Source organism: Crocodylus siamensis, chromosome 7, assembly GCF_052110815.1.
Source record: "Crocodylus siamensis isolate JL-2025a chromosome 7, ASM5211081v1, whole genome shotgun sequence".
NCBI lineage: Eukaryota > Metazoa > Chordata > Crocodylia > Crocodylidae > Crocodylus > Crocodylus siamensis.
This window is the reverse complement of record NC_143401.1, coordinates 29805936-29830752: the sequence shown is the minus strand read 5'-3', so window position 1 is coordinate 29830752 and position 24817 is coordinate 29805936. Positions and strand designations below refer to the sequence as shown.

The following is a 24817-nucleotide window of genomic DNA, read 5'->3' as shown; positions in this document are numbered from 1 at the left end:
AAGGCATTCAATGTTCTTTTCCATATATAGAAGTTTCAGTTTTCAGGTACTCTTTAAGCCTTTCAACATCTATGACCCTTACTGCTTCACCTTAATTTAAAACACTTAATATAATTAAAATGTTTTGTAATTATTCCTAGTAAATGAAGGTGTCTTTCAACATCTCTTCCAGGGCAAACATATGACAACAGATTTAAAAAAAAACATATTTTTCCCTTTCAAAACAACTGTATTACTTTTCAGCAGTGTTATTGTGTTGCACTTTGTCCCTAGTGTAAGGTAGACTGAGCCATGCATGCCACAGATATTACAGCTGATTTCATTGTGCTGGCTCATGTCTGTAAAGGAATTTCAGTATAGAAGCACCCCTAATATTTTTGAGAACATACATCTTTTTAGTTAAATGCAAAATACAGTACAAATCCCCAGGTCAAATAACTCCTCATCCCTTTCCTTGAAATTCCCTGATATTATGGAAGCTATTATGTAACATAATAGCTTGTTCAGATATGCTCAGGCATGTTCAGGTATACTTGATCTCTTCCATGTAATTATTTATGTCATTATAGTGAGAAGTAAGTACTATGAACAAGACAGATCAGTTGGATCTGGGGAGCAAGTGATAATTGCACTGTTGCAGTATAGGGCTGGGTGCATTGAGAGTTTTCTTTTTGACAATATTAATGGTCGTCCTTGTGAGACCTACATTATTTTTCATCCCTGTGTCACAATTTATCACTTGTAAATGACAGCATTATGTAAATATGTTTGATAATATCAACACTCTATCTGCATTTAGATAGAAGGGGCGGTAGTTACATTGCTATTTATTTAAAACATGATTTGGATGAAAATTAAACATTTTCTCTCGTGCTATTCTATGTCACTTTTCAGCTATGCTCCAGATGGGCTATTGCATCAATGGATAATTTGAATGGAAAGCTGAGTTGCTTTACAACTCTCTAAGAGTTGTCATGTAAAAGACGGTCTGGTAACTAAAATGCCAGACTGGAATTCAGGAGATTTGGGTTCAATTCCCATTTATGCAACCAACCTGCATGAATGTATGCATGTTAATTAATTTATTTATCTCTTTTTAAGAGTGATTTTCCTTTTAGAAGTCTTTGTTTATCTTTCTGCATAGGTTGTATATTTTTGCAGCAGAAGTTAACTCTCACTCTTTACACTAACAGAACCCAGAACAACAGGGGATGGATTTCAGTTGGTTATTGAGGAACTTGTATGCTATAGATCATAAGGAATGGTCTGTTGTCATGGTTTAGGACTGTGCCCTACACATGATTAAAAGAGGGACTACAGATTTAAAGTCAGAGTGAAAGCTCAATTTGAGCATTTTTACCAGTTGTGTTTAATGTGAATACCACTGTTAGTCCATGGACAGAGCAACCACTTGGAGTTTAAATGCACAAAAGATATCCTCTTCAGCTGAGATATCTACTTTCAGGTATTGATTATTGTCTGCGTAATCTCTAAATTGCTAAAAGTTATACTTCTAGCATATCTTAAAGATACTAAGAGCATCTTTAAGAAGTACTAAGCTGAGTGATACATAATCTGAATAAGGATGTGATCCTAAAAGCACAAGGAAAGTCCGTTCCAGACCATAGACAAGGTAACAAAAAGTATGGGAGACCTTCTGGGCTCAGTAGGGGCCTCATGAATCTAAAAAGAGAAGTTTATAAGGTTTGAATGTCGGGAACTACCACTAATGAGAATTATGCAGCAGTGACCCACACCTGTAGGGAGCGGACCAGAAAATCCAAGGCTGAAACCTAACTGGAACTGGCTACAGGAATCAAGGACAGTAAAAAGTACTTCTTCAAATACCTGGGAAGTCAGAAAAAACCACAGAGGGCAACATCAGACCCTTGATGAACCAAACAGGGCAGCTGACAACTGACACCCAGGAAAAGGCTAAACTCAACAATTACTTTCTGTTGGCTTTCCACTGGCCCAAAGGGATCACCCTGCCTGACAAGACTTAGGACTACCAGGGACTATCATTTGCCTATAGTTGGCAAAGATCTTGTGAGGGAACACCTTGAGAAGCTGGACATCCACAAGTCAGTTGGCCCGGATGGAATGCACCCAAGAGTGTTAAAAGAGTTAGCTGACATGACCAATGGTGAGAATATCTGAGAACTCCTAGCACTCGAGAGAGGTTCATGAAGATTGGAAAAGGGCCAATGTGGTGCCTATCTTCAAGAAAGGAAGGAAGGAAGATCCAGGAAATTACAGGCCAATCAGTTTGACCTCAATCCATGGAAAGATCTTGGAAAAAATCATCAAAGAAACCATCAACAACAGGCTAACGGAAGGCAGCATTCTGAGAGATAAGTCACATGGCTTTGTTGCGGGTAGGTCTTGCCTGAACAACCTCATTTCCTTCTATGACAAATGAGAAGTTGATATATATTTAGATTTCAAAAAAGCCTTTGACTTGGTCTTCCATGATGTCCTATAGTAGAATTGGGGAATGGCATCCTTAATAATTTTACAGTCTGATGGCTAGGCAACTGTCTGTGTGATCGAACCCAGAGAGTAATAGTCCCTGGACCAAGTCAACATGGCACATGGTGACCAGTGGTATCCCCCAGGGCTCTGTCCCTGAACCAGTACTCTTTAATATATTCATAAATTATCTGGATTTGGGTGTCAGAAGCATACTGGCTAAGTTTGCAGACAACACCAAATTATGGGGAAGTGTGGTCATGCTAGAGGATAGGTTGGCAATTCAGGTCAACCTGGACATGGTTGCAAGGTAGGCAGATCAAACCTGATGACATTCAACATGGAGAAATGCAAGGTGTTCCACCTCAGGAGCAAACACTCATATCATACTTATAGGTTCTGCAGTGCTACACTTACTAGCACCACGATCAAAAGAGACTTGGGGGTCATGATTGTACACAAGAGGAATATGAGCCACCACTGTAATGCTGGAGATAGCAAAGCAAATAAAACTCTGGCTTGCATCTACCAGTGCATCTCAAGCAAGACCCAAGAAGTCATCTTCCCACTTACTCAGCCTTGGTGAGGCTGCAGCTGGAGTATAGCATCCAATTCTGGGCTCCACAGTTTAGAAAGGATGTGGAGAAGCTTGAGAGAGTCCAGAGAGTCAAACACATGATTAGAGTTCAGGAGAACAGGCCTTATGAGGAGAGGCTGAGAGGCATGGGACTTTTCATCCTGGAGAAGCGAAGGCTCAGGGGTGACTTGGTGGCAGCCTATAAGTATATAAGAGATGTGCAACAGGAACTGGCGTCTGTGGGCATCCCAAGGAAGACAAGGTCTAACCGTCACAAACTGCTGGAAGACCATTTTAAACTGGACATAAGGAAAAACTTCTTATTTACTATCTGAGACTCCAGATTCTGGAATAGACTCTCCCAGAACTGGTGCAAGCACTTACTCTGGATACCTTTAAGATTGGACCCGCTGATCTCACAAGGTCTCTTCCAGCCCTAATGTCTATAAAGTCTATGAATGTATCCCTCTTATAAGGTCTTTCATAGATTGCATTGTGGTTAATGCTTACAAAATGTCCCCCGCAGTCTCACTATTTTGGTTTTGTTTAAATGGCTAATGTCACAATACATTTTGGACATAATGACAGAAAAGAATATGACCTAACCCTAGATGGTATACAAGTCACTGATCAGTCCCAGGAAACTTATGCAGTCATTTCTGCAGTTTCAAATCTTCAACAGTACACACAGAAATCAAGACACAATAGTCTTTGGTATGCAAGTTGCCACATCTTCTACATCATTCAAAGAGTTAAACATCTCTAACAGGGTGTGTGTACATGAGATGCTTTAATGTACATTAGACTAATCTAATATGTGGTTAAGTGCCACCATCTCTACAAGTTTGCAGCAATTACTGTGCAGTAGATTAGTCTAACGTGCCATTTTCTAGTACCTGTAGTTACAGATACTAGAAATTGGCTCATTAAACCAATGAAACTAATGTGCCAAAGTGCACTTGTAGATGCTGACCAGGAGCAAGTTGCTCTTGGTCAGCCTTAGCAGTAGGGGGCTACGGAGGGCAGGGAGAACTGTCCCAGCTCCACGGGACACTGCCTTGCAGCCACATGGACACTGGGACCCTGCTCTAACCCTTGCAGCAGTCTGGATGTGCTGGTATTACTTGCTGCAGAGCTCCAAGGATGTGACCCAATCTCCACATGGCTGGGAGGCAGCTGTCTGGCAGCTGGAACAGATCTCCCTTGCTCTGTGGAGATTGGGACCAGCCTCCGTGTCCCCTGCCAGCCCCAGACTGGCACCTGGAGAGCCTGGAGCTCCCCTTGGCTGCTGCAGGGTGGGCAGAGCAGAGCAAGAGCCACCCTCAGACTGAACTGCTCTGGTCGGGAGAAAAATTGATTTTGACAGGTGCAGTTTCAAATGTGTATGGGCCCACAGTTTAATATGCCTGAATTTTCTGCACAGAAAATTCAGGCACATTAATTACACACGTAGATACACCCACAGGGTGTGACTAGCAAGAGAGAAGCTAGCCACTGCACGTTTTGCATTCGGTATTAAAGTTTTATCTTTGAACATGCCTCATTTTTCTGGTTGTGTGTTTTATTGTTGCTAGAAACTTTTTGGGAAAAAGATTTGTTAATTCTTAGGCTTTCAAATTCTTAGGAAATGAGTAAATATGCTGGTATTGGTCCCATGAGAATCCCAACAAAAAAAGCAAAACAAAAATCAAAGACAGCTTGACTGCCAGTGAAGATTGCTCACAGCTTCCCAACTAACCTTTCTTTCGAGTACTTCTGTTGGGAAATCAGTTTAGTTTCTTTAACAAAGACCAAGTTAGCTCATCTGAAAATGCAGGCAAGAATAAACTACATCTGTTTGACTTGATCTAAATTTAGATGATTAGTGACATTAGCAACTAATTCTATCAATTCATAGTTTTATAGTAGGTAAGGTCAGAAGGGACCTGAGCAGATCATTAAGTCCAACCCCCTGCCGTGGGCAGGAAAGAGTACTGGGGTCAAACAACCCCGGCTAGGCATCTATCTAGCCTCTTTTTGAAGACCCCCAGGGTAGGAGTGAGCACTACTTCCCTTGGAAGTTGGTTCCAGAAACTAGCCGCTCTGAAAGTGAAGTAGCACCTCCTTATATCTAGCCTGTATCTACTCTCCGTCAACTTATGGCCATTATTCCTTGTTACTCCCAGTAGTGCTCGGGGGAACAGGGACTCCCCCAATGCCTGCTGGTACCCCTTCGTCAGTTTATAGACAGCCACCAGATCCCCTCTCAGCCTTCTCTTGTGGAGGCTGAACAGGTTCAGGTCCCAGAGCCTCCCCTGGTAGGGCCTGCCCTGCTGCCCCCTGATCATGCGAGTGGCCCTCCTCTAGACCCTCTCCATGTTGTCCACATCCCTCCTGAAGTGCAGCACCCAGAACTGTATGTAGTACTCCAACTGCAGCCTGGCCAATGTTACACAGAGGGGGAGGATCACCTCCTTGGACCTGCTCGTGATGCATCTGTGGATGCATGACAAGGTGTGGTTAACCTTCCTGACCGCGTCCCCACATTGTCGGCCCATGTTCACCTTAGCATAGGTGAACGAAATCAAATATCTTCTTCATTTTTTGAGAGCACCACAAGATATAGTTTGCTGGATAAAACTATTGGGAGTCTAATTATATCTAACCCTAAAGTGTATACGGGTTGATTATGGTCTGGCTATGGAACAGTGCAAAGCTTTCTCCACCTCTCCTGAACAAAGACCAGGGAAGATTATGGCACAGAAGAGGAGGTCTCTTTTGAGGATACATCCTCAACATTATCTTTTAGGAATTTCAAAAGTGTGAGGTTTTTTTTGCAGGCTGGTGCAACATGGGGATTGGTGCCATGATATTTCACCTCTCCTATTTTTTTTCCAAGCCCAGTCCTGGGTTATTTTCTCCCTGCAGATGGCTGTAGGTCCTACTTGCAAGGTCTGCTATTGTAATCTGCTCTTGTGTGAGCCAGGCGAAGGAAGGGAACACAGCTTGACTCATGGAATTCAATAGCAAATTTTGTCCCTGCTGTAAAATTATACAGTTGATTTTAAAATCCCATAGAAATCTGATCACTCTTAATCAATCTCTGTATGGACTCCTTTTTCTAAAGGAGAAAGGAAAGCTGGATGGGAATCACTGAGCCTGTTTTGCTGAACTCTAGTGTTTGATGACACCCTTTCACTCACCTCCCCAAAATGTACAAGAGGTGATATAAAAAAGATTGCTTTATATGTATAGTAACTGGGCTAGATGGAAACCCCAGAGTACAATATTTACTTAATCATTGCTGAATCTGCCTCCATGGATGTAGTAATTGCCTATTGCCTCTGATAATCAATTTATTCAGCAAAAGCTAGAGTCCCCAAAATATGCCTAACTGTGTAGTATTATGGTTGCACAAGAGAACCTTCCTGACCTCCCTCAGAAAGTGCCTTACACATGGGTTTTTGAAATTTGGTTTCTTTTTCAAATAAAAACCAAAAGAAAGACATGGAACAAAAGCTGTCTATTTCTGCTGGTGAAATCAGGCCATGATACAAAAATAATATAACAAGTTAAATGAATAAGGACATGAAAGAAAGCAGGCAGGGCAGTGTGGCACCTTAGGTTAGATCCAGACGTGCAGGCATGTGCAGTTTGCAGCACAACAAACCTCTTTGCTGTGCCACAAACTGCATGTGTTGCATGTTAAATATGTGTAGTATTGCCTATCAGCAGTGCTGAGACACACAGAGACAGGGGAGCAGCCAGCCGAGGGAGCTGCCCCCTCTCTAGTCTCGAGGCACGCTGTACCTTGAGATGGGCGTCACATGTCTCAGTGTGGGGGCTCCAAAGTGGAGCTGTTGTGCTGAGGCAACAGAGACATGGGAGAAGCCAGCCCTCGGCTCCCTGTTCTCCTGTCTCAAGGCACACTGTGCCCCAGCCGGGCAGGGAGCCCTGGGCTGCCCACTCCCCCATCTCCATGTGCTGCTTCCCGGCTGGGTGGGGCACAGGATGCTTCAGCATGGGGGCTGCCTGCCAGCTCACTCCACACTAAGATACCTTGTGCCCCAGCCATCTCCCCACTGCAGCACATGGAGCAGCAAACCGCATGAGCAGGGGCATGCACTGCAGCACCAAGGAGCGGCACAAATTTGTCCTGCTGCAAATGCACGTCCTTGCTCATGTGGATGCAGCCCTACATACTAACTCATTAAAAAAGAAATAAGCTTTAGTAGATGATGGTCTGCTTTGTCAGATGTAAGGGAGCAAGAGAAATAAGAAAGAAACCAAAATATATGAAAAGTTAACAAAAATTGTTCTGCTTTGAAATACTTGCTTCTATTGGACTTAACACCATTGTGATCTGCTCTTAAATTTGGACCTTTGTTTGAATTCTTTTAGAATTTGTCCTGCCTAATGTTGGGTGGCATTTTAACATTAAATGGCACCTGAGACTGAAGCAACATCACCAGTCTCCATAAAAATGTTTTCCTGATGCGCTTAAGCTTCTTTGACATTTTCTGATGAATTTCTGGCAATTTTTATCAAGAAGGACACACACGGCATTATCTAAATGTTTAACTACTTCAACTGGCAACAGTCCACATAGATAACTATGAACAGGAGATTAAACCTAGGTCTACGTGTTTGATATCAGAAGTAAACTACCACATTTGGCTTCTTGGTGTCCCCTATACTTAATAAAGAAAGATTTATGATTCCTGCTGGAATGTGTTTGTTCAGCAAACAAGCAAAGGTTTACTGCTAAAACCTTTGCTCTGAAATGAAATCTATTATCTTTGGCTCAACTTTATTAGCCCATATTGTACAGAGATAGGAGATATAAGTATCCAAAATCTGCTGTCAGTAAAGCTAAAGTGGAATAGACCAGAACGGCGTTTGTAATAACTGGACACTGTCTTTAAAACAGGAGGGCAGAAGGGCAGATTATTTTTCTTTGTTTAAAAATCAAAGATATTTCCATCACTGGGAGTATACTAACATTTGCAGTGAAGCCGGACTTAAGAATTTATTATCCAGGTAAATAATTTCTACAGTTCCTTTTCATATAGTGGGATATTGACTGCTTACAGGGTACAGGCAAATGACCATGCTTATTCGCATCTTGGACTGATTTTAACTCTTTACTTATGTGGTGTTAGCCTCTGGGATTAATTTAAAGCTAATAAGAAAGATGGCCTCTATTATGCACAAATTAAAGGAAAGAACACTACATATATCCATACATGAGGCCAGGGGCAGCCAAGCTCTTATTTAACTTGTTATTTTAAATATTTTTAAAGAAAATAATAAAAGTGAACCAATAATTCATTGAACAGATGCAGATTTTCACACAAATTCAAATTCTGAACTAGAGAGTAAGCAAGACTCCAGATGACTTTAGCAAATTAATGTAGTCAGAATTACACTGAATTCAGAAAGAATCTTTTCCTTCTAGCATACTCTAAAAATAGAGTTACTGATACAGATTAAAAGAAAAATTGCAGAAATGTGCCTGCTAGCTAGAGCTGTAAAATAAGAAAGTAGAGCAGGGTGGCACCTGAGCAATTGGTTCAGAGAGGCATGAGCTTCCATAGGCAACAACCTACTTCATCACATGCTGTTTCACATGCTGTTTGACACTATGTTGGCAGGAGTTTACATAGCAAAAGGTCCTTGGAACTAACTGAAACTTTCTTTAAGTCATCCAAGATAGCCATGAATCAAGTGAACATAGGAGGAGGAGGTTCATGATCCCATACCTAAAGTTGTTTGTTCTGCATATACAAGACAATATTATACAGTTTTATTAGACAAGACCTGTCTCAGGTTTTCACATCTCATGCTAGTATTTCAAGAACTTCTATCTAGATTCCTACAGTTTTTCATTTAATCAATCAACATTCTGATCTTTGTTTGAGACCCACAAAATATTTAATACACACATATTACTCTCACCACTCTGTGTGATGTTAGTGATTGTTATATAATCAAATCTGTAAAAAAATTAGCCACAGTGCATTATGTGGAGTCAATAACCTAGCCTGGTCAGTACAGAATCCCTTCTGTGACCCTTCAGAAAAGAAAGGCACTTGACTTTGTTTCTGCTGTCCCTCCATTTAATCCTCAAAATAACCAGGAAAATAGAGGTGGACTAGGGAATCACTGGTGGAGATGTCAGAACTCAACCTTTTCTTTTATCTGCCCCATGTAGAGCTTTTCCAATGCAGGCAAAGGAGATGTAAGAAAACAAGACAGAATGCAGAGCGTTTTTTAATTATTTTACAAACCTAAAACTGTTACCGCAAAAATGCCCTGAATCATTTTAGTTTAAAAATGTGGTCCTTTTACTATTATGATTTATCACAGATGGGGTATAGTGGCACAATGCTGTAGGGAAGCCATTGTCATACTGTTTATTACCTATAATGTATCTGCTTTGTCTATTAAAAAGATCTTGTGGGCTCCAGAGCTGCCAGCCAGCATCATTTACAATCCCTAAATAAATAAAAAGGGTTGCAAAAATTCAAAAGGACTTCTCTGTGTGTGGTGGAGGGTAACACAATGGAAATCCCTGTTAGAGCCCCACATGATTCAGGAATGGCAAAACAGTGTTTATGGAAGAAATTCTACTTGATTGTTTGCAGCCTACTTGTCCGGGATCGTGTTATCTGGACTGTCTCCACCATGCAAATTATACATTGCAGCTGTTTATTTCTCCAAAATAAAAGTAACTGGTTACCTGGCAGCTCATCAAGAAAAAATGATTGTTTTTAATTTTTACTTCTCTGGAATTCTTAGAATGTCTGTGTAATCCTTCTGTTCCATTAGTCCTTTTTGAAGGATTCAGTATAAGCAAAAAGCAAAAGAGGATTTCTGAATCCTGATTTAGTAGTAAGCTTTGAGGATAAAAGTGTAAATAGACATCAACTACAGTTAAAATCCAGGAAAAAATGGCTTGACAAATGAGAAAGTTCTAACTATCAGCATAGAATTTACTTTTATTTTTAATGTTACCTATGTCCAGTGAAAATAAAAATTAATTCATTTATCCTAACTTGAATTATTATGCCAGAAGACTTAGGTGTCTTTTTTCTTTATGTTCCACTTATAATCTGATCCAAAGCACTTTAGAATCAATAGAAAGTCTTTTAATGACTTAAATGATCCTTTGGATCCTTCCTTTATAGACAACGTTTGTATGAAGTTAAACAAATTAAGAAGTTTGGCATTATTTTGACCATATCCTTTCAATAAAGCCGTGTTGGACATGACAAAAAAAGTTGCTGCAGGAAGTACAGTTTGCACAGCATATGTTCTTATTCGTGTTGTGAAGACTTTGCTTAAGTAACATAGGCCTTTGCAATCACAAAACTTAACTATTGTTTCCTCTCTAAAAGGCTTTATCAGGGCTCTGCTTCATCTGCCTTTAATGAATAATACAACAATAAGGCCTCTGACAAATGTTCAATTTAAGGCACTGTGGGACTCAAGTGCCATCTCAAAAATTGTGCTTCCTGCCATGTCACACACGCAGGGCCAAATGTGCAATCTAGGGATCAGGGATTAGATCCCTATTGTACCTTACTTATCAGCAAAGGGGGAGCCCAGGATTATGATCCTGGGCTCTTCTTGTACCAGCAAGTTAAAACCCAGGTGCTGACAATCAGATGATTGTCAGCTGGAAAGGAGACTGAACTGGGATCTGAAATCAGGCCCAGTCAGGTTCCTAGCCCCAGCCTACAATCAGCTGATTGTCCAAACCTACCTGGGATTTTAACTAGCTCTGGGCACAGGGACCTTTAAAACATCATGTGCCATCCAGCTAGATGGCACACGGGGTTTTACTCAGCCCTGGCTCATGAGGGCTGCCACATCCTGATCCAGGGGTCCCTGTGTGGTGGGAACTTCAAAACTCAATGTGCCACTCAGCTGGGTGGCACACAGCGATACCAGGATCAGGCTGCTGGTACAGCTGTGTAACAGGCCCTGGGGCTGTCCCATGATGGATTCTGACATTCATCTGAGTGTCAGGATCTGTCATGGGCCAGCACCAAACAACCACATGTTCAATTTAAGACATGATACAAACAAGCCACAAAGTTGTCATGCAGTATATGTGGAATAAGCTCATGGCTCATTAACTGTGTTATCATGTCTTATATTGGCTTTAACGTGTGGTTGAGTTAATGTTTAAGGTGTGATTAACCCATTAATCACATCTGAAATGTAATGTGTCAGGGAGTCTGCTCCATAACACTGCGTAAGTCTGCTTCATAGACTGAGCAGTTGTGATAATGGCCCTCAGTTCTTTGTACTAGCTAACAAAAAAGTCAGCTTGATATTAAACTGGTCTTGCTGTATTGCAAAACCCTTAATGGGGAAGCTATATTAAAAATTTCCCCACAAAGTTTGGGGTGCATTGTGGAAGCATTCTGATATTATTTATCTTTCATAGATTTTACTTTTTTTTTGCCTTTTGTCAGCAGCTTAAGAAAACTTTGACTGAGATGATGCCAATGGTGTGGAATTTATCCGGTCATTTTTTTCCTCTCCTATCTTTTTCTCTGCTTCTTAAACAATCAGAAGGGGTAGCATTTTCAGAGTTCTCTTCAGCTGTAATCTTTATGGGACTCACTATAGGAGCTTTTTGTGAATAGGTGCTATTCACTTTTCACACACAAAACAAAAAGACAGTTCTTGGTTCGGAGAGTCTACAATTTTAGCATGTGATAAGATACAACAGATGGATACAGGCAATGTAAAGTGCAGCATGGGCAAAAGCATAAACGTGCTCACATAAATATAATAGGATATTTGCATGCTTGGCTGATTGATGGTAGGAGTTGATCTACATAGTATGAACATCAGCTATTGGAAGCAGAGGATGGAGCTTAGTTTATTCTGAAATGTTGCAGTTGTGCATCTTCACATGTATTAATGTGTTTTCCCTAATATTCTCTCTGATTTTAGGATCCAGATATGTTGTTTGGGGCAGGGAGACCCACCCTCAGACCAACCATGACCTTTCCATTTGATAATAGGCAAATTTGATACACAGTGATAACAAACAAAAAAAATACAATCAAACAATTCTATGTATCTACCGAATTCTAGGGCTGTCATCAGAGTTAAAGTACATCTGGCCAGGATGTAGTCTTCACTCTGAGGCTGTCTCTTAGGTGTCAGATGTCAGCAGTCTGGAGGTGGGATGCCAAGGAACACAGTTCCCCTCCAGTGGGATGCATGAGACAGGCTGCTGGTATGCCTTCAGTCCATGGTGGACTCAGGGACCCTTCCCAGGGGTCAGGGATGGGGGCCTTTCCCAAGGAAAAGAAGGAGGAGGAACAGGAAGGAACAGAAAGGAAGAGAAGGAGGGATTTTGTTACTCTCAAGTCTCTGCTTTTGTATTCTCCTTCCCTCCTGATGACTCCTCCTTTGTGGCTATTTCTGGTTGGTTGTCTCTGTGTGGTGACATGTCCACATAGCCTTCCGGGCCTTCTCCTAATTCAGTCTGTTCCCCCAAAACTATGACTTAGGCCCCCCTACTGCTCTGGAGCCTTGTAGCTGGTGTCACTTATTTTGTGTTATGGAATGGTATGGTACCTATTCCCTTGGTTCCCAGGCTTAGTATCCTTGTTGTGTTAGACAATCTGTCTGCCTTGAAGGCTGTGATCTTGTGTTATAGGATGCCCCCCTCAATTCTCAGGCTGAGTCCATCTATTGGCCTCGTCGTGTTAAACAGCCTGTCTGCTTCCAGGGTTATATGGAACTCTGCATGTGAAACTCAGGCTCTTACAAATCAATTAAGCCCTGCTGCATATATCTATAAGCCAGTTCCCAAGAAACAGACCTTCAAATTCTGTTTTCAAGCCAACACCTAAGTCCAATATGAGGTACTAAATAACTGCTTATTAGGCTGTGCTAATGCACAGTAGCACAAGCACATACTTTTTAGGTGATGCTTAATGCACAGTAGCCTATACTACTGCTCATTAGTGTTTTAGCATTTTTTTATGCACCACTGTACAGCACAATAGAATAGCCTATTGCATATTAAAGTCCATGTGTAGACGCACCCAGTGGGTGCGTTCAGATGAGCATGTATGTGTTTCTTGCAGCATCTCAACCCTCTTTGAGAGAGTTTCATAGTTTCTAGGGTCGGAAGGGACCTGAGTAGATCGTCTAGTCCAACCCCCTGCCATGGCAGGAAAGAGTACTGGGGTCAAACGACCCCAGCAAGGTGTTCATCTAACCTCCTCTTAAAGACCCCCAGGGTAGGAGCCAGCACCACTTCTCTTGGAAGTTGGTTCCAGATCCTAGCTGCCCTGACCATGAAGTACTGCCTCCTGATATCTAGCCTAAATCTCTCCTCTTCCAGCTTGTGACCGTTATTCCTGGTCACTTCTGGCAGTGCTCGGGAGAACAGGGACTCCCCCAGTGCCTGCTGGTCCCCCCGACTAGTTTGTAACAGACGACTAGATCCCCCCTCAGCCTTCTCTTGTGGAGGCTGAACAGGTTCAGGTCCCATAGCCTCTTCTCATAAGGCCTGCCCTGCTGCCCCGATATTGCGAGTGGCCCTCCTCTAGACTCTCTCCATGTTGTCCACATCCCTCTTGAAGTGCAGCACCCAGAACTGGACGCAGCCTGACCAGTGCTGTATAGAGGGGGAGGATCACCTCCTTGGACCTGCTTGAGATGCATCTGTGGATGCATGACAAGGTGCGGTTGGCCTTCCTGACTGCCTCTCCACACTGCCGGCCCATGTTCATTTTAGAATCAATGGTGACGCCAAGATCCTTTTCCACCTCTGTAATGACAAGAATGGAGTTCCCAAGCCTGTAGGTATGGTGCCGGTTGTTCTTCCTCAGGTGCATCACTGCACTTCTCGGTGCTGAATCCCATCCTAGTCTCATCCACCCACCCTTGTAACCTGTCTAGGTCCAATTGTAACCTATTCCTCCCTTCTAGCCTGCCCACATTCCCCCACATCTTAGTGTCATCAGCAAATTTGAACAAGGTGCTTTTTACCCCCTCATCCAAGTTGCTGATGAAGATGTTGAACAGTGCAGGTCCGAGGACTGAGCCCTGTGGAACCCCATTGCCCACATCCCTCTAGGTCGAAAATGACCCATCCACTACCACTCTCTGGGTGTGGCCCTCCAGCCAGTTGGCAATGCAATTGACTGTGTAGGTGTCAACACCACAGTCCCCCAGTTTCTTAATGAGAACAGGGTGAGAGACAGTGTCAAAGGCCTTCTGAAAGTCCAAGAAGACTATGTCCACTGCTACCCCTGCATCTAATGATTTGGTGATCTGGTCATAAAAGGCCACCAGGTTGGTCTGACATGACCTGCCACTAATGAACCCCTGTTGGTTGCCCCTAAGCATGATCTCCCCTGCTGGCCCCTCGTGGATATGCGCCAGAATAATTTTCTCAAAAAGCTTGCCTAGGATCGAGGTAAGACTAACTGGCCTATAGTTTCCTGGGTCCTCCTTCTTTCCCTTTTTGAAGATGGGAACCACATTGGCCCTCCTCCAGTCCTCTGGCACCACACCAGAGCACCATGAGTGCTCGTAAAGCTGTGCCAGGTGTCGTGCAATGACCTCAGCCAATTCCCTTAGTACTTTAGGGTGGAGATCATCTGGCCAGCTGACTTGAATACATCCAATCCCTCCAGAAGTTCCCTAACTAGTTCCTCACTAACCCTTGGTGTAGGTGTGCCTCCCCTGGGGCCTGAGGGGGGCCCAGCGGGGGGGTGACTGTTTGGGTCCCTGCTTAGGAAAATGGAGGCAAAGAAATCGTTAAATAAGTTGGCTTTGTCATCTGGTGTGACAACCAAATTTCTTAATGTGTCCTGCAGGGGCCCCACATTACCCTGAACCTTCTTTTTACCCCCTATGTATTTAAAAAAGGACTTCTTATTGTCCTTAATCCGGGAAGCTAGTCCCAGTTCCATCTCTGCCTTGGCCTTCCTGACTGCCCCCTACATCTCCGAGCAACTGCAGTATAGTCATCTGTGGTGATGGCCCCTCCTTTCCATTGGGTATATGCCTCCCTTTTAGCTAGGAGAGATTCCTGGATGCTTTTGGTGAGCTACAGGGACTTGTGTGCCCTCCTGCTCCCTTTGATCCGTGTTGGGATTACCTCCCTTTGGACTTGGTGGGTCTTCTTAAGGAGCGACCACTCTCCTTGGACACCTGGCTCCCCTCCCCTCTGGGACCTCAGTGCTTCCCTGACTATTCTCCTTAGCTCATTGAAGTCTGCCCTCCTGAAATCCAGGGGTGCTGCCTTGCTGCAGGCCTTTGCCACCTTGTGCTGGATGGTGAATTCCAGCAGGTGATGATCACTGCTGCCCAGGTGGTCAAGCACCCGCAGCCCTCTCACCACGTTGTCTCCCATGGCCAGCACCAGGTCCAACAAGGCATCTCCCCTGGTGGGGCTGTGCACCTCCTGGGTTAGATGGAGGTCCTGCACTCTGGCTAAGAACCTACGTGAGCGGTCAGATCTGGCTGACTGCTCTTCCCAGCAGATGTCCGGGAAGTTCAGGTCCCCCATGACTACCACACCCTTAGACTTCACTACCTCTGTGAGCTGACCTAAGAATTCCTGGTCGAGCTCTTCCCGTTGGTTGGGAGGTCTGTAGTAGACCCCCACTGTTAAGTCTCTTTCCACTCGACTGCCTTGTACTCTAACCCAAAGCACTTTAGAGTGCCCTTCGTCTGATTCTTTGTTGCTGCAAGAGGAATGTGTAGGAACAAAAAAAAATCCCTAAGCTGCAAATTTGTAGCACAGGCACAAAATTAGATTCCTGAATATCCAGGGGTCAAACAATACCCCAGGGGGAAAAAGCAGGGCAACCGGAGGCTTGGTCCTCCACAGAGATGCTCTGGCAGCTAGCCAGAGCATCTCTATGGGCTGGCCCTCACCCTGGTGCTGAAGCACGCTGCCTGCCCATGTGGCCTGGATTACTATTGATACGCATTATTTCTCTAGAGTAAGGGCTTGGAAGCAGCAAAAGCAGGGAGAGGCACCCCAGTTTGCTCCCTGAAAGAATAGGACCATGTGAAAAAAGGCAGCTTCAGAAGCAGTATCAGATGAAGGTCATTCTGAGAACTAGAAACAGAGAGATGTCTGAAGGTGCTTTTTTTCTTGCTATTATCTAATGAAGGAAGGGAGGAGGCAGTAACAGCAAGAGAATGGGAGAGAAGGGTGTAAAGGGAAAGAATGAAATAGATGTGAGGTCAGGAGCAACTTATATTAAATTATGGAATTGTGTTACCAGAGTAATGGTTGGAAAACCAGTGCTTGATATTTTAAAATCTTGACTAGAAAAAAAATGCTTCCAGCGTATTTTAGGTATGAATCCCAAAATGTCTAGTGGATTGAGTAGATGACCCAATAATTCTTTCTGTCTCCAACTGATATGACTTTTTGAATCTATAGTGAGAGACTTCATTTAAGACCTGAATATCATACAAAACCTCTTGCTTTAATGCTCTTCTAAAACAGCTGTAGTTTGACTTGACAAGCAAAGATAAATTGTTGCCTCAGGATGCTTTCTCCTTTTGATTGATTGCTGAATGGCTGAAAAATTGATTCTGGCATTTTTCCCCAAGTCACTTGAGTCTTGTGCATTAATCTCTTTGCCTGAATAGCAACAAAGATGTTTTCATACTATGATAATGAATATATGTATATGTAAAGCAAAAATATATGTTATAGCTTAAAGAAACCCAACTCTCTTTCAACAAACTATAATGCTTTTACTATAAAAAATACAGTCCTATACCATACCTATACCATATGCTGAAAAGACTTCACACAGTTTCAGAATTTTTGGCCAGACTTTAGTCAAGCTATTTTTGTGTTCTGCTGTAAAGAACATGGAGGTGTTATAGTTGCTTCTTATGCTGGGCATTCAAACACCTGGTTGAAGCAAAAAGAGGAGGAAGAGCATTCTGGAGCTAAGTTACCTTAAGCCTGATCATCTACTGGGTAAGGGATCTTACAAAAACAATATGTTAGCAATACAAATTAAACACAACTACCCCACCCACTGTATATGGAAGCTGAATATTTATGAATCAGCTCCTTGCAACTGCCCTTTCCATTGTGTTTAGTACAGCTCAGTTCAGTGAAGAATCAGTCTTTTCAGTATGTGTTCACTGACTCCCAAGAAAAACAAAGGTTTTGTGAACAGATTCTGAGCTTTTAACAGGTAAAGGATTTAAGGGTATCCCACGAAAATCAGTGAGAGCCTTCCATCCATATTCTCTAGGTAGATTTGAAGCTTACAGCAAAAAAACTTTCCAAAAGTGCCTTTTCTTTTATCTCATACCAAATGTTTTCTACATTCACTTCATTAGTTGTTGCACCAGAAAATCTATCTCTTTTCAATCTTTATGCTATGTGATGAAGACTATAATAAGGATGCAAGTAGGGATGGATTTGATGTTTCCATATTAATATTTCATTGCAGAATGTAAGGATATCTTTCTCCCAGCCAGGCCTAAATTTAAAAGGAATGGTTCCATGATCAGTAGCTTTAAAATGTACCTCCTCACAAAGGGCATAGTTTTTCTGCTTTTCATTTCTTGTGCAATTGTAGGTCCTCAAGTGGTGACAGTAACTTGTGATGTCAAAAATCAATATTTCATATATCTTTTCCCCTATCCTAATGTAACTGGCATGTTGTTTCAGTTAATTTTGTGTCACAATGTATTAATGTTCCTTAAAATTATCGTTTTGGTGCTGTGTCATAGGTATGATTCTTGCCTATACAAAAGGCTTTGTTTTTAATAACACAATTTGCTAATACAGTCAAAGGGCTACTATGAGAACATCCCATTGTAATTGAAACTTTTCAATGTTTTAATAAAATGTATTAGAAAACATATAAAAGCAGACATTTTGAAACTCCTGGCTAGGACTTAGACACACAAATATGAGGAAATAGAAAACCTGATACAAAAAAAGACCTAATCCTTTCCACCTCCTCTTTGGTTCCTATAGATCTGATTTTAGAGGTGACCTTTTCCTTTAAAATTATCACCAAAAATATATTAAGTGGAGACATGTTGAGGACTCTTGCCAATGACTTTTCCCTCTGCTTTGTGTGTACAAACCCCAGTCTGAAGAACAGCCAGTTTCCAAAGGGGCCAGATTATGGGATGTGTGCAACTGTGATTACAGTAGGACAGGAGAGTTTGAAGAGTTTGGATGGATGCCCCACCCCAACTACTGCAATAACAACTTTGCATATGGAATCAAAAATCATAATACTCCTGCAAATTTGGAGACTTTTTTGATGGTCATAGCCCATGGCACCTCTCTCTGTTTTTATAGCAGACTTGCCAAAAATTAAAGATTTTTATGCAGTATCAAATTTTTCCCCACTGCTGAACCAGTGTTGTGGGTGCTGAAAAAGGAAAATGGAAGCAAATTGTGGCCAGTTCCTAAAATGTGCTGACATAGATTCAGTTTCATGAAGCAGAATTGTGATTTTTTTCCCCCCCGTTATCTACTGCTGCAACCTCAGTTCAGTCTCTATTGTAATGTGCCTACGATCCTGTCAAAGCGTATCAAAATATAGAAATACTTAATTTTTATTTTTCATTGTCCATTTATTTGTTATACAACTTCAACGTCATTTATTGGAATTCCATGGAGTCCTGTTCAACAGCATTATTAATTGATAACAAAATGGTTATGATACCCAATTCAATAAGTTAAAAACTGATTCATGTTTAATCAGGTAGTTATATTTTCACTGAAAGCGGTTCTTGCTACACCATTGGTGTTTATATTTTCTTTTCTTAGATTGAAGAGGATACATGGCAGAAATACTATTTGGAAGGAGTTTCAAATGAAATGTATACAGAATATCTATCTAGTGCCTTTGTGGGTCTGTCCTTCCCTGCAGTTTGTGAGTAAGTAGATATATCTATATATGTGTGTGTGTGTGTGTGTGTGTGTGTGTATAAATAAACTGACATATAATCCTTGCCTCCTTTCAAGTGAAATCAAAGTTTTTCATAGAAGGCATCTCTGCTCTGCTGCCATTCCAGTATCATTGCTTCATCAGATGGGATCCAGTAAAATAAACATTAAAGCAATCACTGCATGGAAGTATTCCAAACATTTTAATGTCTGTTTTCCGAAGAGACTTGGAACTAAGTGAACATAAATGAAAGACTACATGCTAGGAGTGCTGAAAAAATGAATCAGCAATCCATTTAAAGAGAGTTATTTACTCATAACTGATGTCCTATTGTTTCTTCTAATGTTTCCCATTCTTTGCATGGTGTCTGTCAATGTCACCTCTTGGCTCTTACCCCATAGCAAGGAAATTATTCGTTTATCTAAGCAGATATAATGAAGTCATATATAGTGTAGGCAGATTGGCATACAGCACTTTATGGAATTACTTGCAAAACACTTTGAACAAAAAAAAACTTCTGCCAAAGAAAATATGTTCAGTTCATTATGAGAGGGTGATATGAGTGACATTGTATGTATAGCCATAATTTAGTGCTTTATACAGTCTTATTAGGGGCTGAATAACCTTTTATTTGTCTGAGAAGTGCATGTGCACAATGCTGTAATGATAGCCATCCCTACCCCCAAACATTTTCATGATAGTTTAATCCCTCAAATATCTACATCTTCTATAGTTGTTTTTAGTTTTTGCTATAGTCATGTCAAGAGGCTCAAGCTGATCTTGAAACCCCGCTGTTCCAGGTACTACACAAATGCACAATAAGGAGTATTCCCAGCCCTTGTATTTTAAGTAGGTAAGACTACTTGAAGACAGTCAAAGGTGAAATGACTGGCCAAAGATCATGTTACAGCTTAGCGTGAAAGCTCTGAGTACATATTCAGGGATTCTGCACCCCCGCCCAATGTCTTATCCATTACACAATGAAGCTTCTTAGGCCTAAATCTCTTATTGACTCTGTTTTGAGGCTCTTTCAGCTTCCTACTGTGGGCTAATATCACCATACATAAGACAAAATATAGAAGTGGGGAAGAAAGAATAATAAACAGCAAAATTGCTTCTAAACTAGTTTTTTTGAGCTTCTCTGTTTAAACAGATCCAAACTACAAGTGGGGACTACTCTGTTTAAGAAAGAAGTCCTAACATATCCTTGGCAACACCTTAACTGGTCTTGCTTCTTAAAAGGAAAAACTGCTCTGTATACTGCTCAGCAAAAAAGTCTAAGAAGTGCTTTACAATTCTCTAAACCACTGAATCATGCCTCGCCCACATTAAGCCAGTTCATGAAAAATCTCCCAGCAAAACCTGTTATCAAACACAGCCACATTTCCATATGGTGCCTAGAAAAATGTGATTGAGAATGTATTTAACATAAAGCTATCATTCATTTAACATGCTGATACAGCTGAGCTAGAATAATCAATAAAGAAGGACATTTAATGAGATTTAGGAACATCCCAAAACATTGGAGCTCTCCTCAAGCATTTGATTATCTGGAGGCTTAATTATCTGTGTTTTCTAGTTTAAATTAAAGAAAACGCTATAACTCAAACTTACCAGCAGTTTAATGATAACACTATTCAGTTCAGGTTAATTAAAGCACAGTGGTAATTAGAGTGTAGTGTTGTATATCATTGAGCTTGGCGCATAAGTATTTTCATTACAGTAAGAATTGACTATTCAATTTTAAGAAGACACAAAGGACACAAAATGTGCTTTAAACTAGTTTGTGAAGAGGAAGAAAGATTAATGGAAACTCTGGGTGTAATCAACTATCTGTAGATTTACAGACATTTAGAGCAATTTCTCCAATCACGTATGGAGCTAAAACTACATGCAGCAAATATTGCTGTAACTAGAGGTCATGTGCTCTTCTTGCAGGCTGTTGGTCTTGATTACTAGCTTGGCAGCTTTTAGACAAGCCAAGAAAATGATTCTGTATACCATTTAGTTCAGACAACTGGCAAGAGAAAGGTGTAGAAATAGCATTAAGTTCCATGGAGACTAGGAGTGTACCAGTAGAGATTTTGGGGGCTGATACCAATGGCCAATATTTAAGGAGGCATATTGGCTGATACCAATCTGATTTCCGATACAGCTGTGTGCAGCTGGTAAGTCTGTTATGGTGGAAGGGGAGGGAGGAGGGAAGGGGCATGGAGGGGGGAAGATCAATGGCCCCTGTGGGGAGGGAGGGAGGGGGCAGGCACTGCCCAGGTGGGATGGGTGCAGGATGGAATCATAGCTTGTGGGGGGGTGGCTCCCATCACTGTACACAAGCCAGGACGGTATGGCTTGGGGGTGGGGCGTGTACCCCCAGATCTGTGCAGGGTGGGGCAGGGCAGGGCGGGGCAGGACAGGGCAGGGTGGGTGGGCTGCAGCTGCAGGCTGGAGCTGGGGCTGCACCAGGCTCTTCTCTGCAGGGGCTGGGCTTGGGGCGGGCAGTCATGGCACTGGGAGGGGGGCTATGGAGGGGGCTGCAGCCACCCCAAATGTTGCTGTAGCTCTGCTCCCAGCACCGCCCCTGCCCACCCACTGCATGCTGCTGGGCTCTGCTTCTCGCAGCCTACGTGCTGCACGCATGCATGGGCATTTATCTGCCAAATTATTGGGCACTTCCGGCCTATTTCCGATACAGCCAATTTTCTTTATATCAGTACCAATCCGATATTGGACTGATGTATTGGTGCACCTCTAATAGAGACAGGAGACTAAACATCTTAGAAGCATTACCAGACTTTTTCCTTGATTTGAAATGGGACCATGCAAGTGTTCAATTGAACCAGTAAAAGTTTAGTAGCTTAGTTTGAGCAGTTGGAAGGCCTACATTGTACAAGTGTTCAGGGGCTAGCTGTGTGTTCTGCAGATAGCTTGCACTGAAGAGAGCATCCAGGTAGGGAATCCCAGTGTACTTTGCTGGTTCTTTAGTCTGTCTTGAAACAGATGACACTACCTGAGGGCACAGATCCAAGGTCACCATGCCTTTCTCACAGCATTCTTCCCTCCCTCTTGGCTGTCAGACAGTGGATTCAGAGCGTGTCTGCTGTCTTCTTAAGCTGGGACTCTGACTGCTGAGGGGGAGCTTTGCCTGTCGTGATCCTGGGACTGTGCTGCCACCACTGCAGCTAGAGATAGGGTCACGATCATAGATGTAGTTGCAATATGGATGCAGCAGCAACAGGAAGACAGAGAGGTGTATTTACCCAGTAGGTGGTCTGTATGAGAGATCTGGCTTTCTCTAAACAGCAACCTTAAGGAACTGCAGTTCAGGCAGGTGAGAAGGTCAGTGAGTCTCCTCTTGCTCTTTGTCTATTAGATACCCTCATGGAAAATATCCTAGATACGTGCACTATACTTTGCACTGCTTTTATTCCTCCTCCTTTAAGTCTGAGGCTACATGGGAAGTTGCATATGCCCATAAGCAAAATTCCTATGCTGTGAAAGTAGCTGTTCCTTGTTGTGGCCCAGAGAATCTAAAATATAATTTTAACAAAATTAGGGCCCTGGCCACAGTGCAGGGCTTTGCCCTTGGTGTTTGTGGAGTTGCATCCCAACCACCATTGTTGGACCTAGGATATTAGATTCATCCTTTGCATTCCCAGAGCATTGACAGGACCCCACCAGGAACAGAACCCCTTGACACAGACTAACCATACAGGTGGGGTAGGTTGGGGACTTCTGGGAAAGGAAAAGGCTGGGCAGAGGGACCAGTCCATGTTGGTGGGAGATCTGGCTGAAGAAATGGCATGGTGTTTGGGGTCTGTGTGAGGTCATGGGCCCTGGACAGCAGTGTGGAGCTTGAGGTCTGCAGGGCAGCCAGGGGACTCAGGGAATGACATGGTGTCTGCAGCCTATGGAATTCAGATCAGGGTGGGTGCTGTTGGGTCATTTCCTCCATCTGCACAGCTCTGGGACTGTAGAGAGGGCTGAACTTTCCCAACTCCTGGGCTGACAGGAAGGGGGTTTGTCTGTGCTTCAGCCAGAGCAGTGGAGTCTGGCACATGACAGACTGTTTCCCTGAACTAGGGGGGAGGGCAGAGTGCATGCTATGATATCACAGGACAGCATGGAAGTGTCTATCAATAGAGTAAGTGTACAAGCATTTATTTCTCCTGTAGAGTTTCTACCAGGGGAAATTTGCACCACTTTGGATGTGGCGGAAGTTTCTACTGGACCACGCACCAGTTTTTGTCCGGTAAAAAGTGTTTGAGCACACGTGTATACTTTCTACTAGTGGACCACAATTCCTCTAATAGAAATCCTTGTACACACCCTTAGAGGCAGTAACTATAGTGCAGGGCAGAAAGTTTGCCTGCTAAAAGAGAGGGGCAAGATTTTAGACAGGTATTGCCACATCGCTCTTATTCAGTCTAAGTAAGGACACGCAACACTGGGAAGATGCTGAGATTCAGAGGTGTAGGACATTTTTTCTTTTTTTTTTTTATTAAGGCTTTAATTTATCTCTTCATTGGTTTTCTCAAATCCTAATTGCATACTGTTTGTGCTGCAGTTCTTGTTTGTCATGGTGATTCTATCAGTTCTTATTTTCATTACTAGGGTGAGGTGTTCAGAATATACACAGTAGTTACCATTAAAAAGACAAAATGTATCTATGGAATCTGTGTCTCCTTAGTGTACAAAATGACTACAGTGTCTAACACTGTGAAGGAGCAATCATTGTCTAATACCAAGTTGTTAAAGACAATCCACATAGCTACCTACTTGGTAGTACTTTACCTGTTGCTTGTTCAGCATCAGTGGCCATTTCTACATGAGACACTTGTATAAACAAGTACTAAATGACTGCATAGTAACCCAAGTTACTGTGCAGTAGTGCCAACAGACATCTTTTTTGTGATGCTGCTGCGCAATAGCATCGCATTGCAATTGTTGCCATGTGGTGCAACTGCAGAGTAGTATCAAGCTATTGCACAGTCAGCATCTTGTGTAGACACGGCCAGTATTACTTTTGTTTCTGCATCACCAGCTTGGCTACTCTGTGATGAATACTCCTAATCAGTTGAATAGTAAAACTGCAGCTTCTAACAGAAACCATGTGCTTGATCAGTATGACCATTCCATTCATATTAGCTAGAGAAAAAACTATGTAATGACAGGCTTATGCATAAGTTTAAGAATATATAAAGGACATGGAAACTTAATAATCAACATATGAAACTCCCTCTTTACTTACCTGCCTATCACATCTGTTTATGAAACTTCTATCTTAGTTAAATATGAAATAAAGAGTAACATTTCACTTTAGTTCTACCCTGGAATACATTACCTACATTTGCAAAGAAAGAGTTAGCTTTGATTCTTTGTGTTAGGGGTAGTGGCTTCTTTTTTTTCTGTTTGTAGAAGGCCAGTTGAGCTCAGTCCGGTTGTGGTCCATAGCTATTTTGCAATACGCAAAAGTTAATATTACAATAACTCATATTCCTACAATATCATTGCCTACCAGTAGCTATGTCTGCGGAAAACTCACACAGTACAAATACAAATATTTTCTGTCATTTCAAACTCTGTGAGTAACCTGCTCCATGCTTTTATAATCTGGGACAATATTGCAACTCAAAGTTACCGATCAAAAATGAATATGGAACCCTACCTTAGATTCAGGGGGCGGGGGGGGGGGGTTATGGTAATTGTACTGATAGTTAAGGCACCCAGTTTGGCTGTTATTCTCACCATCTACTGAGTGACAGTATCTGAAAATCAGTGCTTCCAGAAGCAAATTTCTTTTCTCACCTGCTTACCACCTCACCTCACCCTTGTCAATTACTGCTGG

General features: G+C 42.3%; 1 protein-coding gene across 4 annotated transcripts in view; it reads left to right on the top strand.

Annotated features, from left to right (window-relative positions):
* KCNMA1 (potassium calcium-activated channel subfamily M alpha 1) overlaps positions 1-24817 on the top strand; it is a 1030169-nt gene that overhangs the window by 756730 nt on the left and 248622 nt on the right. For all 4 annotated transcript variants that reach the window (XM_090058809.1, XM_090058810.1, XM_090058812.1 and 1 more), the window contains one exon: positions 18852-18961. In XM_090058809.1, coding sequence (XP_089914935.1) covers positions 18852-18961 — 110 coding nt within the window. The remainder of the gene's footprint in view (positions 1-18851; positions 18962-24817) is intronic.